Source organism: Oncorhynchus masou, chromosome 32 (assembly GCF_036934945.1).
Source record: "Oncorhynchus masou masou isolate Uvic2021 chromosome 32, UVic_Omas_1.1, whole genome shotgun sequence".
NCBI lineage: Eukaryota > Metazoa > Chordata > Actinopteri > Salmoniformes > Salmonidae > Oncorhynchus > Oncorhynchus masou.
This window is the reverse complement of record NC_088243.1, coordinates 10,706,983-10,729,034: the sequence shown is the minus strand read 5'-3', so window position 1 is coordinate 10,729,034 and position 22,052 is coordinate 10,706,983. Positions and strand designations below refer to the sequence as shown.

Genomic DNA, 22,052 nt, shown 5'->3' with positions numbered 1-22,052 from the left:
GTTGTGACACAGCCTGGGATCAAACCCGGGTCTGTAGTGACGCCTCAAGCACTGCAGTGCCTTAGACCACCGCACCACACGGGAGGTCCTGAATATTCTATTCTATTCTACTATTCTAAAGTTGAAGTTGTGTGCTGTGTTTTGAACCTCTAGCTGAGATATGGCTGTCTGTTGTGTGCCAACCATTGGTAAAAGCAGAGTATTGACAACAGTGTTTTCCCCCCACACCGAGACGGTGTATCTGTCTGCTGTGTTGGAGAAAGTGTCCTAAACCGTGGGCTGTTGTGTAATCCCTCACTGGGCCCCTTGCTATTTCTGTGCCTGGGTCCCGCGTCACGCTTGGGTATTTTCTCTGGTGACTAGCTCACATCAATAGAGCTCCTAATGCACGCTCAGTCAGCCAGCATCAGCGGCTGCAACGTCTGATTGATACGATTTTACCCTCGCTAAATCTGATCATAATTGCTTATGCTATTACTATAGCCCAGGGATGTGGAGAATGGACAGCTGTTATTTGCAATATGAGGAATGTGACATGTGACTGGCGATGTGGGACAAGAAGAGAGTATACTAATGTCAGGTTTGTTTGAGGATTATATTCGACATCTGCATGTCCGTCTGTCTGCTGCTTGTGGAGAGACTATTTGAAAAACAGTAGGATAGAAAACATCTTACATCGGTGTTAATTCTGCATGTTGTGTTCTGTGCATGCTGTCATGCCGTGGGCTTTCTGTCTCAGTGTCCCTGACTCGATGTGTTTTCCTTATAAAAATGTATGGATGAGGGGCTAGTGTTAGACTCCTCTGTGTAGCTGAACGTGATGCAGTGGCATTGTAATGACGTTTTCCATAACCTATGTACAGTATGCTTCCCATTGTCTCCATGCAACATGCTTCAGCAGTGTTGCTGTACTATGTCTTATGAGCGTGTACATGTATAAGCATACGGTATCTTGAATATAAAGAAACCTTCTAAGAGTCACCCCCCTCCTCTCAACCACTCAAGCACAAGTGCATGCTCAATCATACACATGCAAGCAGCACATTCACATGCCAATAGCCAACTCACAACCATTCAAAAACACACTGATTTACCACCCAACTGCCAATCCACAAACATTCCAAAACACACTGACTTGCCACCCAACTGCCTCCTATAGTAGTACTCACTTGCCATATTCCTGTGAACTTTTTTGATATACCATGAATTATATATACTAGTGTATATACACGACCATTGGCTTTACCTACACAAGAAATTGATAGTTTCCTAAAAGAGAGGTATGTTGGGAAGTGTAGTCTATATCTGCTGAGGGAACTTGTAAATATGACTTAGCAGAGGTAGGGAAGTGTAGTCTATATCTGCTGAAGGAACTAGTAAATATGACTTAGCAGAGGTGGGGAAGTGTAGTCTATATCTGCTGAAGGACCTAGTAAATATGACTTAGCAGAGGCTGGGAAGTGTAGTCTATATCTGCTGAAGGAACTAGTAAATATGACTTAGCAGAGGTTGGGAAGTGTAGTCTATATCTGCTGGAGGAACTAGTAAATATGACTTAGCAGAGGTTGGGAAGTGTAGTCTATATCTGCTGAAGGAACTAGTAAATATGACTTAGCAGAGGTTGGGAAGTGTAGTCTATATCTGCTGAAGGAACTAGTAAATATGACTTAGCAGAGGTGGGGAAGTGTAGTCTATATCTGCTGAAGGAACTAGTAAATATGACTTAGCAGAGGTTGGGAAGTGTAGTCTATATCTGCTGGAGGAACTAGTAAATATGACTTAGCAGAGGTTGGGAAGTGTAGTCTATATCTGCTGAAGGAACTAGTAAATATGACTTAGCAGAGGTTGGGAAGTATAGCCTGCATACAGTACAGGCTGTGTCCTTCCCTCTCTATATCTGTAGTGTAGTTCAGAAGAGAGGTATGTATTGTTTCAGTGAGGCAGGCTTATCTCCCTGACACCCTGCACTCGTAGTTCCCTCCTCTTATTGCTTTAGGATGGAAACATACCTAGCTATGAGGTCAGAATGACCTTGAGGAGAGAGAGAGATCCCCTGTCCCCTCCCGCTCAAGGCTTACAATGTTGTCACCTCTGCCCTTGTAGAATGTATCAAGAAGTCACCTTTTACAGTATACAGTATATACTGTATTCTCCTCTTTGGTCTGTCTGTGTAGGAGAGGAATACAAACCCTATCAGATAGCTGTAGTGTTTAGCCCTGTGTCAAGTGGGAGGACAAAGTACTTCCCATTTAAATATTATTTGGACATTCTTGCAGTAGAAGCGTAGCCTCTTTGATTTAATGTATTTTATCTCTGCATCTTAAGAGTCACCTTGGATTTGTATCATCTCTCTGGTCTGTTTGACAAATGTGTATGATGTGTGTGTATGATGTGTGTGTGTGTGTGTGTTTGTAACAAAGAGAGAAGGAGCAGTAGGATGTAACAGTCTAACAAAGAGAGAAATCCCTGGTTGTAACAAATAGTGAAAGAGAGAGCAGTAGGGTGAAACAGAAAGAGAGAGCAGTAGGGTTGAACAGAAAGAGAGCGCAGTAGGGTGGAACAGAAAGAGAGCAGTAGAGTGGAACAGAAAGAGAGCAGTAGAGTGGAACAGAAAGAGAGAGCAGTAGGGTGGAACAGAAAGAGAGAGCAGTAGGGTTGAACAGAAAGAGAGAGCAGTAGAGTGGAACAGAAAGAGAGAGCAGTAGGGTGGAACAGAAAGAGAGAGCAGTAGGGTGGAACAGAAAGAGAGAGCAGTAGTGTGGAACAGAAAGAGAGCGCAGTAGTGTGGAACAGAAAGAGAGAGCAGTAGGGTTGAACAGAAAGAGAGAGCAGTAGGGTGGAACAGAAAGAGAGAGCAGTAGGGTTGAACAGAAAGAGAGAGAGCAGTAGTGTGGAACAGAAAGAGAGAGCAGTAGGTTAGAACAGAAAGAGAGAGCAGTAGAGTGGAACAGAAAGAGAGAGCAGTAGGGTGGAACAGAAAGAGAGAGCAGTAGAGTGGGACAGAAAGAGAGAGCAGTAGGGTGGAACAGAAAGAGAGAGCAGTAGGGTGGAACAGAAAGAGAGAGCAGTAGGGTGGAACAGAAAGAGAGAGCAGTAGGGTGGAACAGAAAGAGAGAGCAGTAGGGTGGAACAGAAAGAGAGAGCAGTAGTGTGGAACAGAAAGAGAGAGCAGTAGGGTGGAACAGAAAGGGAGAGCAGTAGGGTGGAACAGAAAGAGAGAGCAGTAGGGTGGAACAGAAAGAAAGAGCCGTAGGGTGGAACAGAAAGAGAGAGCAGTAGGGTTGAACAGAAAGAGAGAGCAGTAGAGTGGAACAGAAAGAGAGAGCAGTAGGGTGGAACAGAAAGAGAGAGCAGTAGAGTGGAACAGAAAGAGAGAGCAGTAGGGTGGAACAGAAAGAGAGAGCAGTAGGGTGGAACAGAAAGAGAGAGCAGTAGGGTGGAACAGAAAGAGAGAGCAGTAGGGTGGAACAGAAAGAGAGAGCAGTAGGATGGAACAGAAAGAGAGAGCAGTAGGGTGGAACAGAAAGAGAGAGCAGTAGGGTGGAACAGAAAGAGAGAGCAGTAGGGTGGAACAGAAAGAGAGAGCAGTAAGGTGGAACAGAAAGAGAGAGCAGTAGGGTTGAACATAAAGAGAGAGCAGTAGGGTGGAACAGAAAGAGAGAGCAGTAGGGTGGAACAGAAACAGAGAGCAGTAGGGTTGAACAGAAAAAGAGAGCAGTAGTGTGGAACAGAAAGAGAGAGCAGTAGGTTGGAACAGAAAGAGAGAGCAGTAGAGTGGAACAGAAAGAGAGAGCAGTAGGGTGGAACAGAAAGAGAGAGCAGTAGGGTGGAACAGAAGGAAAGAGCCGTAGAGTGGAACAGAAAGAGAGAGCAGTAGGGTGGAACAGAAAGAGAGAGCAGTAGGGTGGAACAGAAAGAGAGAGCAGTAGGGTGGAACAGAAAGAGAGAGCAGTAGGGTGGAACAGAAAGAGAGAGCAGTAGGGTGGAACAGAAAGAGAGAGCAGTAGGGTGGAACAGAAAGAGAGAGCAGTAAGGTGGAACAGAAAGAGAGAGCAGTAGTGTGGAACAGAAAGAGAGAGCAGTAGGGTTGAACAGAAAGAGAGAGCAGTAGTGTGGAACAGAAAAAGAGAGCAGTAGGGTGGAACAGAAAGAGAGAGCAGTAGGGTGGAACAGAAAGAGAGAGCAGTAGGATGGAACAGAAAGAGAGAGCAGTAGGGTGGAACAGAAAGAGAGAGCAGTAGGGTGGAACAGAAAGAGAGAGCAGTAGTGTGGAACAGAAAGAGAAAACGTAGCTCATAGGCTGTCCTAATTAAGAGTAGCTCAGAGGGTTTGAACCAGATAATCTTACATAACCTCGTTAAAGAGCACACAGCCTTTGATACTGAGAAGATGAGAATGATGTTCCCTCTGAGACCCAGCATACCATGAAGCCCCACGATGTAGAGCTGACGTATAGAACAAGATTACATACCCTGGTCCACGGTACAGAACAGGATTACATACCCTGGTCCACGGTACAGAACAAGATTACATACCCTGGTCCACGGTACAGAACAAGATTACATACCCTGGTCCATGGTACAGAACAGGATTACATACCCTGGTCCACGGTACAGAACAGGATTACATACCCTGGTCCACGGTACAGAACAAGATTACATACCCTGGTCCACGGTATAGAACAAGATTACATACCCTGGTCCACGGTATAGAACAAGATTACATACCCTGATCCACGGTATAGAACAGGATTACATACCCTGGTCCATGGTATAGAACAAGATTACATACCCTGGTCCACGGTATAGAACAAGATTACATACCCTGCCCCAAGGTGAAGAGCTGAGATCTAGGACAAGATTACATACCCTGGTCCATGGTATAGAACAAGATTACATACCCTGGTCCACGGTATAGAACAAGATTACATACCTGCCCCAAGGTGAAGAGCTGAGATTTAGGACAAGATTAGATACCCTGCTATGGAGCAATAGGCTACATCCAAAATGGCACCCTATTCCCTTTATAGTGCACTACTTTCGACCAGAGCCCTATGGGTAGTGCACTATATAGGGGATAGGGTGCCATTTGGGGTTTAGCCGTTGTGTAATGGAGCAGAGACACAGGTAGTCCCGTAATGTGGAGCTGAGGTATAGGATGAGATAATAAACAGTACACATATCCAGTGTCTTTGATGAGTTTAGCGTCCAGGTAAACATGCACACTGTCATTGTAGTGCACTGGCCAGGGGTTAGATGAGGTACAGATATTTGAGAGAGTCTAGTAAAAGTGCATGGTTATTCTTTTATTTCCTGCCGTGATCACTGGTCATTATGCACCAAGTTTAGTTCAAGGAGGAACTATTTTGGAAAATGATTTTTGTCTGTGAGGTTATAAAGGTCCCTAAGTGGTGATATGATCTGTTTTATGTTTCTTGTTGGGAGAAACAGGAAGTGGGTTGCACGTTAACTACAGTATTTTTGTAAGTAAGTAGTTGTGCTATTTTTGCGTCTACTGGTATTTGGTAGGGACAATGCCTGTGTGTCCTTAATGTAATACTGTGAACTATGTAATGTAATGTAATATTGTGAAGTATTGTAATTTCACGAAAAAACAATGATTCTGTTTCTGTTTTTTTTTTCAGATGACCTTTTCCTGCAACCAGTTCACGTCTGCTAATATTACTACTACAGTAACATAACAGACTTTATCATCTGTAGGAAATCAACCCTGAAGAGGAAGGTGACATTGGAATCGTCATGGAGTCACTAGAAACTACTGCAGAGGTGAAAAGCTCGAAAGAGGCTCTGGATAAGACTGTTCCCCAGAGAAAGTCAGCAGCACCAGAACATATGACTGCCCAAACTAAAACACCCCCCTCGGCTGATTCGGAAGGGGAGGGGTGGCATCTATGCCCAGAACCTGAGGAGGACCAGAGTAGAATCACATATTGTTCAACAGATATGTCTGACTCAGGGAAACTCAGACAATTAGAAGGGAAATCACTACGCCAATTACAGGATCAACCCTGCAGTCATCCTCATTACAACGTATTAACCTCGTATCCACCACAGGAGAGACAGACAGTTCCCTTTGCGAGACAGAAAACAGCAGATCACTTGCTTTCTGCACTGCCACTTGTCAGCTGTGGAGGGCCCTCTCCTCCGAGGAGCTCCCCCAGTTTACCCGTGTCTCTCCAACACTGTTCCCAGTCAGGAATAGAGGAACTATCCAAGGAGGTGTGTAGTAAAATGGAGCAGAAGCAGCAACAGAGACCTGGGAAGTATGTTTGTGATTATTGTGGGAGGGCATGTGCCAAACCCAGCGTACTTAAGAAGCATATTCGCTCACATACTGGGGAGAGACCCTACCCCTGCGTGCCCTGTGGTTTCGCCTTCAAAACCAAGAGTAATTTATACAAACACAGAAAATCTCATGCTCACTCGGTCAAAGCTGGGACAGTGCCATTTTCAGAACTGGGTTCTTACAATGTCAACATGGAAGACCGGGGATCTTTAGAAGGAGAAGGAGAGTTCTACTCTGATGCTGAGCAGAGCTCGGACACGGACGAAGACGATTCATCGCTCTTGGACACTGTTTCAGTGGAGGAACCAGATAGCACCACTGCTGTTAAAGTACTGAATCTCATTGCCCAGAAACAGGGAGTTACATTAGCATCAACATTATCTGAGGACGGTTCACCCAGGCTCTTGGAGATCAATGCTGCTCAAGCTGTTTCTCAGGTCAGCCATGCAATCCAATCCAGCGCCATCAAGCAGAGGCTGGCACTCCGGCTCTCAGAGAAAAGGAGCAGTGACACTGACACATCTCTCTCCCTGCCTAGCCAGGGAAGCAAAGGCAGCACAGACTCAGGCTACTTCTCACGCTCTGAGAGTGCTGAACACCAAACAGGTGGTCCTCCCAACACAAACGCCAAGTCCTATCAAGAGATAATGTTTGGAAAGTGTTACAAGCCGAACCCGAAACAACAGGCCATAACTGTTGTGACTTGCAGGACAGACTTAATGAGCGATCGTAAGACATCGGAGCGAGGTGTTTCCCGCGTATTCACACAAGAAAAGGAATCAATGGTTGAATCGATCAGAATAAACACACATTCATTTACAAGGGAGGACATTAAGGAGGCTCAACTAGAGCTCTCTGATTCTGGACAGCTGGTCCGGAGCAACTCGATGCCCACGTCCTCGGTGGCATGTCAGGACATGTCACAAGGCCTGCGAGGCAGCCACTCCTTCGATGAAAGGGCGTCCCCTGGAGGCATTAGGAGACTTACGAGACAGGCTGCCTTTGAACACTCTGCACACGATGGACCTCCTGACCACTACGGAAACATCTCTGATATTTCCAACCTTGGAGTGGATATGGACAGTTTCATCATCCAACAAAAGCAAGCGATGGAATATGCGACGAGGAAACGGCGGAAGGAAAACTGTGTTGCGGAGGAGGAGGATGTAGGAGGCCAGTATCACACAGACTATGACCACTCTGAAGAGATGAGGGACTATGATTCAAAGCAAACCTCTCAAGGTGCTCTAACCACTACATCCTCAGTGAAAGGACATGCCCAAAGCGTTCACACACAGGATAGAACACAACGTGATAGACTGGAAAGGGAAATGTGGGAAAAGAGAGAGCGAGAAGAGAGAAGATCTTTAGGTAACGTCATCTCTGTGATTCAACACACTAACTCCCTTACCAGGTCTCTCTCTGAACAGTCAGATTCCTACAACTACCAGAGACGGGATAAGTCTTCCTCAATGGACGTGGTGGAGCAAAGCGAAACTAGAGAGATGCACAAAAGGACTGAGATCTTTGCACACCAGTTGAGTGACAGTAGATTATTAGATAAATCGTATCAAATGACACCTAAGCTAGTCCGTCAGTCTAACATACCGGTCCCAGAGATCAGGGTGACTGTAGAACCAGACAGTCCAGAGAAAGAGAAAGCAGCTGAGGTGAAACAGGTGAAGGCGAAGGAGCCCGATAGACATATAGAGGAGTTCCAATGGCCTCAGAGGAGTGAAACCCTGTCTCAGTTCCCCCCAGAGAAACTCCCTCCAAAGAAGAAGAGACTGCGCTTAGCTGACTTGGAGCACTCCTCTGGCGAGTCTAGCTTCGAGTCGGCTTGTACGAGCCTCTCCCGGAGCCCCAGTCAAGACAGCAACCTATCCTACTGCTCCAGCTTCTCGTTTGACCGAGAGGAGAAAGAGAGAGAGGTTATCCCCAAGCCAGCTTCCCGGCTGCTAGACAGGATGAGTTTGGCAAAGCATTGGAGTTCTTAGCGGTGCCAGGAAGCGGCTACTCCCTCTCTGTCCTAAACCAACGTCAACAACATGAAATGAGACGTACCTCTTCAGAACAGGCACCGTGCCACTCCCAGTGCAGAGAGCTCCCAGAGGTCCGCAGCGTATCGTTTGACTATGGCAGTCTCTCTCCAACGGCCAAAGTTAGACATGCGGAACTCAGCGCTAGCTACTCGGAGCCCAGACGGGGTAACTTGGTAAGACAGGAGTCCTTGAATGTTAACCTTGAATTTGCACATCCAGTCCTTCCGCTAAATATTCTTCCTCAGTACCTCAGCAGTGCCCTGTCGTTCTCATCCACCGCTCTGCACTCTCAGTGTCTGCCAATGTTCTCCCCTCAGCCGTCACATTCTGGTCTCCTAGTTCCTGTTAGAATCCAGACTCACGTGCCATCCTATGGTAGCATCACATACACCACTGTGTCCCAAATTCTAGATGATCCGTTCGAAAGCGTTAACTCCACCAGAACCTCTTTACTCACTTCTCACTTTGCAAATTTAGCCACGAATTTGGAAACATCTAATATATTATTAGGACACCCTCGAGGACTGTTGACCAGCCCAGTCCAGGTTCACGTTCTAGATCTGCCCCCAGCTAAGCTGAAGACAGGCATCCCTCTCTCCCTGACCTCCAGGACGATCTCCACCACCAACTGTGGGTCCAGTGGTGGGTCCAACAAGCGCATGTTGTCTCCGGCCAGCAGCTTGGACCTGTTCATGGAGGTCAAACAGCAGAAACGCGTCAAAGAGGAGAAAATGTACGGTGAGATAGTGGAGGAGTTGGGTGCTGTGGAATTAGGGAATTATAATGTGACTGAAGAGAACAAGCACAGTTTAAAGTCAGAGTTTCAAAGTGACACCAACCAGGGAGCATCACTGTCAGGCTTTCCTTCAAAATCCTCTTTGTCTGCCTCATCATCGCTTCATTCTCATAACGAGCCAGCGAGTGGAAGCTTCATCTCACCTCAGCAACAAGGGTCAGGAAGTCCTGATTCCCCTATGGATAACTCCCCAACAGAAGCAAGCCTACATCCACATGCTCTGCTTTCTCTAAAGGATTTCGATGAGTCTGGCATGGACAGCAAGGCACAGATGGAGGTGCTGGTGCAGCTAGTCAAAGGTCAGGGCATCCTCATCTCTGACGGGGAAAACACCAAACGGATATCTCAATTTCCAAGTCTCCGCACAATGACAGCTGTGAGTTGGTGCTATCTGAACTACACCAAGCCAAACAGCACTCACAGCAGCTCTCCCCTGTCCTCTGTATACGCTACGTGGGGCATCAGTTCCCAGAACCCCAACCCTCCTAACCTCAACACCAGTGAAACCCTGGCTCTGCTCCGCTCCAAACAGACGACTAACACATGGGGGTACACCATGGCTGCCATGTACCAACCTGGGACTGGGAAGCTGGTCTCCTCCTCACTCTTATGGAGGCAGAAGCTCGGGCTGGTGAGAGCATTGATCGTTCATTATTTCATTATTCATTATCCAATAAACATCTATATTGAATGTTTCCAATCCTGGAATCAAGTTACATTATAAATAAATAATCTAATTGTAACCATATTATACTTTTTCTTCTATACCTAAACTGCATGTTCACGGAATGTTTAATATTTCACAGAATTGTTTTATTTATTCTTTATATTAATGTTTATTTATCTGTCTCATTTAGCTACAGAGCAAACCGGAGCTCAACGAGCTGGAAGGGAGCTCCTATGGAAGGAAAGTGAAGGATGCCAGCTGCAGGGTAAAAACAGGGAAGGAGGACTGGAAAGAGAGGGAGGTCTCCTCGAAACAAACAGCAGTGCCAACACCAACACCAACACCAACCCGGATCAAAATATTTGAAGGAGGGTTCGTTATGATAATATCACATCAATCAATAAGCGATATAATATTACTTTGAATGTTAGTTTGTAATGTGTACATGTTTTATAAAGGGGTTATGCCTGGTGGTACAAATGTATTTTTAAACTTTATTTAACCTGGTCGTCCCATTGAAATCAGAAGACCTCTTTAAAAGAGATCACTGGAATTAGATTGAATAGCTGTTTTCACTTACCTTGCATGTCTATAGCAAGGTATAATATAAAACACGTCATTCCATGGAGGGCCAAGTGTCTGCAGGTTTTTGCTCCTCTTTTGTACTTGATTGATCAATTCTGGTCATTGAGTCCAATTTTGACTCGACAACCAGGTGATGGGAGTTACTAACTAATCAAATTGAAAGGAAACAACAAAAACCAGCATACACTCGGCCCTCCGTGGAATGAGTTTGACACCACCCTGATACAGAACATCGCCTTAAGGATGGTTTTCCTCCCTCAGGTTCAAGTCCAATGAGGACTATGTGTACGTAAGGGGCCGGGGCCGGGGGAAGTATATCTGTGAGGAGTGTGGCATCCGCTGTAAGAAACCTAGCATGCTGAAGAAACACATACGCACCCACACTGACGTCAGGCCCTACGTCTGCAGGGTCTGCAACTTCGCTTTCAAAACTAAAGGTGGGATTCCCTTCTTCTTTCACACCAATGAGACGAGAGATTAACTTTGTGACGACTGCTGATTTTAAAAAGGGATTGATCAAATCAACTAGATGTGATGATTGTGATGTGATGAATGATGATTGCATTGATGACAACAGTAACATTTATCCCCCCCCCCCCCAAAAAAGTACTATTGAATGATAATGATAATCAGATAATCAGTTAAATGAACCTTTAACATGTTTTGACTCACAGGAAACCTGACCAAGCATATGAAGTCAAAGGCTCACATGAAGAAGTGTCTTGAGCTTGGTGTGTCAGTCACAGTGGATGATACAGAGACACTGGAATCTGGTAAGATATTGACCAATGACCAGGGAGTTATTCAGATATTTAAAACTGATTGTGTAACCCATGGTAACTGTACAACAGAAAGAATGACAGAAACAAGTGATGTATCCTTTGTCTTTACTTGTTGTTCTTTCAAACAATGCAGATGACATCCAGCAAGACTTGAAGGCCGGGGTCTTGAGCTCAGCCAAACACCAGTTCTCAGATGCAGATGACTCCGATGGCATGGATGAAGAGATCGACGATATCGACGAAGATGATGAGGACGAGGACGACTACGACGGTGACTCTACTCCCAAGATCCTTTCCCGGAGCACCAGCCCTCAGCCCTGTGGCGTAGCCTCTCTGTCGGTCACAGCTGCCGCTGTCATCCAGGGTGTGTCGTCAGACGTCCATGGCTGTCCCCTCAGTTCCTTCCATCCCCTCCCCAGCTGCCTCTCAACCTACACCCTACCTAGCGTCGATATCCACCCCCATCCCACCTCCACCCTGTCGGTCATCGATGTCCACCCCCATCCCCATCCCCATCCCGCCTCCACTGTCAGGAGGACAGGGCCAGACCGGAGGACTGTCTTGGCCTCCAGCCTGGACAAGGAAGACTGTAGCCTGGCCATGCTGTCTACTGACCAGGGCTGTCTGTTCTTTGACCCCTACCCCACCTGTCTGCTGTCCCCCGGCTGGGAGTCCCCTCTGAGGGAACCGCCTAACTCCCGCCTCGGCTACCCCTCAACCCGGAGAGACCTCTCCCCCCGGGGACGCTCCTCACCTCGATGGGACACCTCCCCGCTGAGGCCCAGCTCCCCCAACCTCACCCCCATCCAGCACCTCTTCCCGGCCTGTATGGAGAGGCCCCTGTCCCCAGGTGGAGTGGACCTGGCTGGGAGGAGACAGAGGGTGGTGCTCAGGGCTGTGTCTCCACGTAGAGGGGGCTCACAACATAGAGACTCTGGGGATAAAACCAGGCAGCAAGCCAAGGCTGAACTGGTCCAGCAGGGAGAAGCCATTGAAATGGATATGGTATGTAATATAGTTGTTTACAGTATGTTTTAATTGACTAGTATATGTTTAGATTGACTGGTATATGCTTGTCCATCAAAACTAGCTGCACTGACTTCATTTCAACTCAGTGTTCTTGATGTTAAACCTTTATTAATCACAATGGGTTTTTTTCACCAATGGTGTCCATGAATTTTTTTCTTGATTGTCATTTCAAACTTGTTTTTTTAGAAAGAAACTGTAGATAAGTGTCTTCCGATTGTCACTGTGACTTGTTGTGTTTAGGATCAGAGGAGAAGCGTGCCTCCCTGCCTGCCTGGGTCCGCCTGCTCCAGTTGTCCCCGTCAGAACCTCTTCAGCCACCTCCCCCTACACTCTCAGCAGCAGCCTGGGACTCTCCTACCCATGGTGCCTATTGGAGGAATCCAGGTACTGCGCTCTCTGCCCTCCTGCAGCTCTGACCGGACCCATCTGTCAGCCCTATCCCCTCAAAAGACTGAGCTCCACCAGGACAAGGAGGGATCTGTTTGTCTGGCAGCCCTCGGTGCAGAGGACTCAGGAGCCCGGCAGCAGGAGAGGGAGTGGGGGATGGAGAGGGAGAGGCTGTCCCCCCTCCAGACACCCCGGGACTCTGAGGAGGAGAACCCCCCTGTCTCTGTCCTCATGGTCAGGAACCCTAAGCAGGAAGAGGTTCTTCAGACCTGCACCAAGGCCATCGCCTCCCTCAGGATCACCTCTGAAGAGCATCTATAGACTGGGGTTGCATCCCAAATAGCACCCTATTCCCTATATAAAGCACTACTGTTGACCAGAGGGCTCTCGTCACAAGTAATGCACTATAAAAGGAATAGTGTACCATTTGGGCCTTTCCTCATATGGGACGTTCTTTGGTGCTTCCTCCAGGAGCAGCTGAGCCCCCCCCCCCATCCAACATCCAGTCCTCAGCTAGCATGGTTCTAGATCAATTAGCGATGTCTTGACAACTGCTATGGTCACGCCAACTTCTCTGGTCACATATGAGTTGGCAAGACAGCACAAATAGATATGGAACCAGGCTACGGCCACAGTTCCTCTCAACCTCATTCCACTAGACAGGCAGACAGGCAGACAGACAGGCAGACAGACAGGCAGACAGACAGGCAGACAGGCAGGCAGACAGGCAGACAGGCAGACAGGCAGGCAGGCAGGCAGGCAGACAGACAGGCAGGCAGGCAGACAGGCAGACAGACAGACAGACAGACCGACAGGCAGACAGACAGACAGACAGACAGACAGACAGACAGACAGACAGACAGACAGACAGACAGACAGACCCCATTGGTTGGGTGTTGGGGGATTCTTCTCTCAGTTTCAGTCACTTCAGGTTTCTTCATGTTAGTAATGCAACGGTCATGTGTCTTAACATTCCCCTCCCCTCACCATACTATGATCTATATCTGAGAGGAAAACAAACCTTTAAAAACAGAGACTTTAATACTCTCTATGAATTTTTTGGAACTTTCAGGTCAGTGGAGTTCCTCGCAGCAAAGGATAAGCAAGAGGACGGTTGAAGTAGTGGACATAGGTGCAATATATGGGATTTAAAGAGAATGCTTCTACGTTAATTATGCTTGCATATACTTGCACACAAACAGAATCATTTATATTTATTATACCCCATAACCCACTCTTAACGTATTTATTCATATAAATGCATATGTGTACTATTTTCAAAATAGGCTTGTTGTTGAAATTGTATTCATATCGAGTGATTAGTTAAGAATTTGATTCTTGGAGAGAAATTGGAAAGGAAATAATGGGGAAAGTATCTAAAAATATGAAAGTATTTGAAAACTGAATCTGACCAAATTTAGTGTAGACTTGCTTTTTGTCCAGTTTGGTGCTTTTGATTGAAAAGCAAAGATCTGTGCCTTTTCTTTGCTTTCTACATATGTTTTAAATAATCGTATTAAGCGAGGAAAAAGTGAATATCATGTTTAAGGAACTTTGAATCAGAATTGTCTGGCGTGACAGTGTTATTATCAACAAAGAAATTGCACAAAAAAAATTGCTTTTACTTTGTGGAATTAAATTGCTGTTTTTCTAGCTACATTTTATGTAAAATATATCTATTTGAAATATTTGTTATGTGGCAGATTCTCAATGTTGTGGTTTTAGCTTTTTGAACAAATGCACGAGTTTTTGCTATTGCACAAATAGAGAAGTGCATACGTTTATTGTAAGATGTCTTTATATATTAGAAAAGTATGCTTTTATTGATGGTAAATATTTGTCTACTATTTATATGCTGTATATGATCTCCACTTATGCAACAGTGTGTCTCACTGACCCATGCTTATGAGATGCTTGTGAGAGGCTTATGAGATGCTTATGAAGTCATGTCATTGCATTATAACTATAATGGCTTTAAGCAATCGTTGTTCGTTATTCTGGCCTTTGAACCTTTTATGAATTTAAATAAGCACTTTCATCCTATATTTTATATCTGACTGAGATGGTTATTAAGGAGAAATAAAAAAACAATCATGTGTTCTAGTGTCACTTCAAACATTCCACTACTATGAAGTGATTGTTATGTGTGTGCACGTACAGGGCACATAAGTTTAACTCCTCTTTAATTTCAAGTGTAAATTCATTTGACTTTAAATTGTTGGTAAAGAAGATGGGGTGGGTTGAGTAGTTTGTAACGACCTGTACCGACGTACCTTGAAATTCACATTTCCTTTACGTCCAATTTTAAACCATTTTTTTCAGTGTTGAATTCACATGACTTTTTATGTGAATTGTAGGTACAGAGATAAACGACCAAGATTATCTTTTCAGAGGTAAAAATAAATAAATAATGGCTGCATTTCCAATATGGAAGTTAACAGGAATGTTAGCAAATTGACATTTTGACATTTACAGGTTCACCGTTGAGGCATGAGTTAGTGGACTGATTTGAAACACACAACTCGACATGTTTACATTACAAGCACTGAGTTATAAATCAACTTTACCTCTCACAAGAATATCTGGGGTAGCTATCGCTGGACCCACTCAATGAACATGCTGTCTGGTATGTAGCGTATAGCTACAGGGTTATGTTATGTGTGTATACAGATGGAGAATAGAAAGTCTTGCAAACAATAGATAGGACTTTCTGTTGGATTTCATTTGACTGCAGATTATCATTTTGTATCATCTCTCCTGCTACTGAACTACACTGAGTACACCAAACATCAGGAACACCTTCCTAATATTAAGTTGCACCCCCCCCCCCCCCTTGTCCTCAGAACAGCCTCAATTCGTGGGGACATGGACTCTACAAGGTGTTGAAAGTGTTCCACAGGGATGCTGGCCCATGTTGACTCCAATGCTTCCCACAGTTGTGTCAAGTTGGCTGGATGTCCTTTGGGTGGTGGACCATTCTCGATACACACAGGAAACTGTTGAAAGTGAAAAACTCAGCAGCTTTGCAGTTCTTGACACGAACCAGTACACCTGGCACTTACTACAATACCCCGTTCAAAGGCACTTAAATATTTTGTCTTCCCCATTCACCCTCTGAATGACACACACACACAATCCGTGTCTCAATTGTCTCAAGGCTTAAACATCCTTCTTTAACCTGTCTCCTCCCCTTCATCTACACTGATTGAAGTGGACTTAACAAGTGACACCAATACGAGATCATAGCTTTCACCTGAATTAACCTGGTCAGTCTATGTGATGGAAAGAGCAGGTGTTCTTAATGTTTTGTTTACTCAGTGTGTTTTCTGTTGCAGAGTATCGTCTGTGTTTTATTCCACTATGTCATATCTATTGAACTGTGCTTCTCGTGTTTATTAAAGTCTGTGTTAAATCACAGATCCTTTACCCATCACATATTGAAGCAGAAGCTCTGTGGCTAATTACATTGACATTTTAGTCATTTATCAGAGGCTCTTATCGGTGCAACTTACAGTTAGGGCATTCATCTCAAGGTACCTAGATGAGCGTCAGGGTAGCCTTAGAGCGTTGGACTAGTAACCAGGAGGTTGCAAGTTCAAACCCCCGAGCTGACAAGGTACAAATCTGTTGTTCTGCCCCTGAACAAGGCAGTTAACCCACTGTTCCCAGGCCGTCATTGAAAATAAGAATTTGTTCTTAACTGACTTGCCTGGTTAAATAAAGGTCAAATAAACATGGCAGATAATTCCCTTGTTTAGTTATTCACATCATTACAGGACAGTTCTTTCTCTATTTCTGTCTTAATGTTGGTGCTTGTTTGTTATTGTGTGTTATACTTTGGAGAAATTAATTTTAAATTGCTTTTAAATGAATATACTTCGTTCTCGATCATTTATGAATGTGTACTGCAGATTATTTTGAACAGGTGATAACCGAGTATTAATAACATTATCAGTAATGTATCTCCTTAAAGCTTTACCTTTGTGCTGGTCGATAATGAATGTCCAAAAGCATCTACATAATCTATAGCATAATCTACAGTTGTTTAGGATTAGAGCAAGCCCAGTGAGGTTTCAGGTTATGTCACTCCTCTGGCAGGGAGAACTATAGAATAGAGTGATAGAGAGATTCATGTTTCATATTCTACTGACATCCTCTGGTGAGGAATAGTCACTACAGACAGCGCTTACTCTGAGAAAGGGGCGGACTTGCAGCTAAATACAATCATTTCTAATCCAGCCACTGTTACTAAACACGCACTGATCAATTATACAATGGATTTTGTGTGTATATTAGTCATAAAATGTCTCAGCTCTCTATGAATTCAGTTGCTGGTTGCTGCAGAGTGAGTAAAACATGGTTGCTGGTTGCTGGTTGCTGCAGAGTGAGTAAAACATGGTTGCTAGTTGCTGCAGAGTGAGTAAAACATGGTTGCTGGTTGCTGCAGAGTGAGTAAAACATGGTTGCTGGTTGCTAGTTGCTGCAGAGTGAGTAATACATGGTTGCCCGTTGCTGGTAGCTGCAGAGTGAGTAAAACATGGTTGCTGGTAGCTGCAGAGTGAGTAAAACATGGTTGCTGGTTGCTGCAGAGTGAGTTAAAACATGGTTGCTGGTTGCTAGTTGCTGCAGAGTGAGTCAAACATGGTTGCTGATAGCTGCAGAGTGAGTAAAACATGGTTGCTGGTTGCTGCAGAGTGAGTAAAACATGGTTGCTGGTTGCTGCAGAGTGAGTAAAACATGGTTGCTGGTTGCTGCAGAGTGAGTAAAACATGGTTGCTGGTTGCTGCAGAGTGAGTAAAACATGGTTGCTGGTTGCTGCATAGTGAGTAAAACATGGTTGCTGGTTGCTGCAGAGTGAGTAAAACATGGTTGCTGGTTGCTGCAGAGTGAGTAAAACATGGTTGCTGGTTGCTGCAGAGTGAGTAAAACATGGTTGCTGGTTGCTAGTTGCTGCAGAGTGAGTAAAACATGGTTGCCCGTTGCTGGTAGCTGCAGAGTGAGTAAAACATGGTTGCTGGTAGCTGCAGAGTGAGTAAAACATGGTTGCTGGTTGCTGGTTGCTGCAGAGTGAGTAAAACATGGTTGCTGGTTGCTAGTTGCTGCAGAGTGAGTCAAACATGGTTGCTGATAGCTGCAGAGTGAGTAAAACATGGTTGCTGGTTGCTGCAGAGTGAGTAAAACATGGTTGCTGGTTGCTGCAGAGTGAGTCAAACATGGTTGCTGGTTGCTGGTTGCTGCAGAGTGAGTAAAACATGGTTGCTGGTTGCTGCAGAGTGAGTAAAACTGTTGCTGGTAGCTGGTTGCTGCAGAGTGAGTCAAACATGGTTGCTGGTTGCTGCAGAGTGAGTAAAACATGGTTGCTGGTTGCTGCAGAGTGAGTAAAACATGGTTGCTGGTTGCTGCAGAGTGAGTAAAACATGGTTGCTGGTTGCTGCATAGTGAGTAAAACATGGTTGCTGGTTGCTGCAGAGTGAGTAAAACATGGTTGCTGGTTGCTGCACAGTGAGTAAAACATGGTTGCTGGTTGCTGCAGAGTGAGTAAAACATGGTTGCTGGTTGCTGCAGAGTGAGTAAAACATGGTTGCTGGTTGCTGCAGAGTGAGTAAAACATGGTTGCTGGTTGCTGCAGAGTGAGTAAAACATGGTTGCTGGTTGCTGCAGAGTGAGTAAAACATGGTTGCTGGTTGCTGCATAGTGAGTAAAACATGGTTGCTGGTTGCTGCAGAGTGAGTAAAACATGGTTGCTGGTTGCTGCAGAGTGAGTAAAACATGGTTGCTGGTTGCTGCAGAGTGAGTAAAACATGGTTGCTGGTTGCTAGTTGCTGCAGAGTGAGTAAAACATGGTTGCCCGTTGCTGGTAGCTGCAGAGTGAGTAAAACATGGTTGCTGGTAGCTGCAGAGTGAGTAAAACATGGTTGCTGGTTGCTGGTTGCTGCAGAGTGAGTAAAACATGGTTGCTGGTTGCTAGTTGCTGCAGAGTGAGTCAAACATGGTTGCTGATAGCTGCAGAGTGAGTAAAACATGGTTGCTGGTTGCTGCAGAGTGAGTAAAACATGGTTGCTGGTTGCTGCAGAGTGAGTCAAACATGGTTGCTGGTTGCTGGTTGCTGCAGAGTGAGTAAAACATGGTTGCTGGTTGCTGCAGAGTGAGTAAAACTGTTGCTGGTAGCTGGTTGCTGCAGAGTGAGTCAAACATGGTTGCTGGTTGCTGCAGAGTGAGTAAAACATGGTTGCTGGTTGCTGCAGAGTGAGTAAAACATGGTTGCTGGTTGCTGCAGAGTGAGTAAAACATGGTTGCTGGTTGCTGCATAGTGAGTAAAACATGGTTGCTGGTTGCTGCAGAGTGAGTAAAACATGGTTGCTGGTTGCTGCACAGTGAGTAAAACATGGTTGCTGGTTGCTGCAGAGTGAGTAAAACGGTTGCTGGTTGCTGCAGAGTGAGTCAAACATGGTTGCTGTTTGGTGTCAGTTGTGTCCCTGTCTCTTTGTGTTGGTGTCAGTTGTGTCCCTGTCCCTCTGTGTTGGTGTCAGTATGTTCCCCTGTCTTTCTGTGTTGGTGTCAGTTGTGTCCCTGTCCCTCTCTCTGTGTTGGTGTCAGTATGTTCCCCTGTCCCTCTCTCTGTGTTGGTGTCAGTTGTGTCCCTGTCCCTCTCTCTGTGTTGGTGTCAGTATGTTCCCCTGTCTTTCTGTGTTGGTGTTAGTATGTTCCCCTGTCCCTCTCTGTGTTGGTGTCAGTTGTGTCCCTGTCCCTCTCTGTTTTGGTGTCAGTTGTGTCCTTGTCACTCTCTGTATTGGTGTCAGTATGTTCCCCTGTCCCTCTTGCTGTGTTGGTGTCAGTTGTGTCCCTGTCCTTCTCTCTGTGTTGGTGTCAGTTGTGTCCCTGTCCCTCTCTCTGTGTTGGTGTCAGTATGTTCCCCTGTCCTTCTCTCTGTGTTGGTGTCAGTTGTGTCCCTGTCCTCCTCTCTGTGTTGGTGTCAGTTGTGTCCCTGTCCCTCTCTCTGTGTTGGTGTCAGTATGTTCCCCTGTCCCTCTCTCTGTGTTGGTGTCAGTATGTTCCCCTGTCCCTCTCTCTGTGTTGGTGTCAGTATGTTCCCCTGTCCCTCTCTCTGTGTTGGTGTCAGTATGTTCCCCTGTCCCTCTCTCTGCGTTGGTGTCAGTATGTTCCCCTGTCCTTTTCTCTGTGTTGGTGTCAGTTGTGTCCCTGTCCCTCTCTCTGTGTTGGTGTCAGTTGTGTCCCTGTCCCTCTCTCTGTGTTGGTGTCAGTATGTTCCCCTGTCCCTCTCTCTGTGTTGGTGTCAGTTGTGTCCCTGTCCCTCTCTCTGTGTTGGTGTCAGTATGTTCCCCTGTCTTTCTGTGTTGGTGTTAGTATGTTCCCCTGTCCCTCTCTGTGTTGGTGTCAGTTGTGTCCCTGTCCCTCTCTGTTTTGGTGTCAGTTGTGTCCTTGTCACTCTCTGTATTGGTGTCAGTATGTTCCCCTGTCCCTCTTGCTGTGTTGGTGTCAGTTGTGTCCCTGTCCGTCTCTCTGTGTTGGTGTCAGTTGTGTCCCTGTCCCTCTCTGTGTTGGTGTCAGTATGTTCCCCTGTCCTTCTCTCTGTGTTGGTGTCAGTTGTGTCCCTGTCCTCCTCTCTGTGTTGGTGTCAGTTGTGTCCCTGTCCCTCTCTCTGTGTTGGTGTCAGTATGTTCCCCTGTCCCTCTCTCTGTGTTGGTGTCAGTATGTTCCCCTGTCCCTCTCTCTGTGTTGGTGTCAGTATGTTCCCCTGTAAGAAACCTAGCATGCTGAAGAAACACATACGCACCCACACTGACGTCAGGCCCTACGTCTGCAGGGTCTGCAACTTCGCTTTCAAAACTAAAGGTGGGATTCCCTTCTTCTTTCACACCAATGAGACGAGAGATTAACTTTGTGACGACTGCTGATTTTAAAAAGGGATTGATCAAATCAACTAGATGTGATGATTGTGATGTGATGAATGATGATTGCATTGATGACAACAGTAACATTTATCCCCCCCCCAAAAAAAAGTACTATTGAATGATAATGATAATCAGATAATCAGTTAAATGAACCTTTAACATGTTTTGACTCACAGGAAACCTGACCAAGCATATGAAGTCAAAGGCTCACATGAAGAAGTGTCTTGAGCTTGGTGTGTCAGTCACAGTGGATGATACAGAGACACTGGAATCTGGTAAGATATTGACCAATGACCAGGGAGTTATTCAGATATTTAAAACTGATTGTGTAACCCATGGTAACTGTACAACAGAAAGAATGACAGAAACAAGTGATGTATCCTTTGTCTTTACTTGTTGTTCTTTCAAACAATGCAGATGACATCCAGCAAGACTTGAAGGCCGGGGTCTTGAGCTCAGCCAAACACCAGTTCTCAGATGCAGATGACTCCGATGGCATGGATGAAGAGATCGACGATATCGACGAAGATGATGAGGACGAGGACGACTACGACGGTGACTCTACTCCCAAGATCCTTTCCCGGAGCACCAGCCCTCAGCCCTGTGGCGTAGCCTCTCTGTCGGTCACAGCTGCCGCTGTCATCCAGGGTGTGTCGTCAGACGTCCATGGCTGTCCCCTCAGTTCCTTCCATCCCCTCCCCAGCTGCCTCTCAACCTACACCCTACCTAGCGTCGATATCCACCCCCATCCCACCTCCACCCTGTCGGTCATCGATGTCCACCCCCATCCCCATCCCCATCCCGCCTCCACTGTCAGGAGGACAGGGCCAGACCGGAGGACTGTCTTGGCCTCCAGCCTGGACAAGGAAGACTGTAGCCTGGCCATGCTGTCTACTGACCAGGGCTGTCTGTTCTTTGACCCCTACCCCACCTGTCTGCTGTCCCCGGCTGGGAGTCCCCTCTGAGGGAACCGCCTAACTCCCGCCTCGGCTACCCCTCAACCCGGAGAGACCTCTCCCCCCGGGGACGCTCCTCACCTCGATGGGACACCTCCCCGCTGAGGCCCAGCTCCCCCAACCTCACCCCCATCCAGCACCTCTTCCCGGCCTGTATGGAGAGGCCCCTGTCCCCAGGTGGAGTGGACCTGGCTGGGAGGAGACAGAGGGTGGTGCTCAGGGCTGTGTCTCCACGTAGAGGGGGCTCACAACATAGAGACTCTGGGGATAAAACCAGGCAGCAAGCCAAGGCTGAACTGGTCCAGCAGGGAGAAGCCATTGAAATGGATATGGTATGTAATATAGTTGTTTACAGTATGTTTTAATTGACTAGTATATGTTTAGATTGACTGGTATATGCTTGTCCATCAAAACTAGCTGCACTGACTTCATTTCAACTCAGTGTTCTTGATGTTAAACCTTTATTAATCACAATGGGGTTTTTTCACCAATGGTGTCCATGAATTTTTTCTTGATTGTCATTTCAAACTTGTTTTTTTAGAAAGAAACTGTAGATAAGTGTCTTCCGATTGTCACTGTGACTTGTTGT

At 46.0% G+C, this 22,052-nt stretch overlaps 2 protein-coding genes across 2 annotated transcripts; both read left to right on the top strand.

Moving 5' to 3' along the window:
• Nucleotides 1-432: 432 nt before the first annotated feature.
• Nucleotides 433-16,027, top strand: LOC135525548 (transcription factor HIVEP2-like). Its single transcript, XM_064953226.1, is given in 8 exon segments — nt 433-580; nt 5,645-8,267; nt 8,270-9,775; nt 10,002-10,183; nt 10,658-10,833; nt 11,071-11,169; nt 11,312-12,183; nt 12,448-16,027. Coding segments are annotated over 7 exon segments (5,811 nt in total). The 5' UTR covers nt 433-580; nt 5,645-5,759; the 3' UTR covers nt 12,916-16,027.
• A 2,652-nt stretch (nt 16,028-18,679) lies between these two features.
• On the top strand, nt 18,680-21,472 carry LOC135526892 (transcription factor HIVEP2-like). Its single transcript, XM_064955560.1, has 5 exons — nt 18,680-18,707; nt 20,131-20,158; nt 20,342-20,448; nt 20,684-20,782; nt 20,925-21,472. The coding sequence occupies exons 1-5, from the start codon at nt 18,680-18,682 to the stop codon at nt 21,470-21,472; spliced, it is 810 nt and encodes a 269-aa protein (XP_064811632.1).
• Nucleotides 21,473-22,052: the final 580 nt, after the last annotated feature.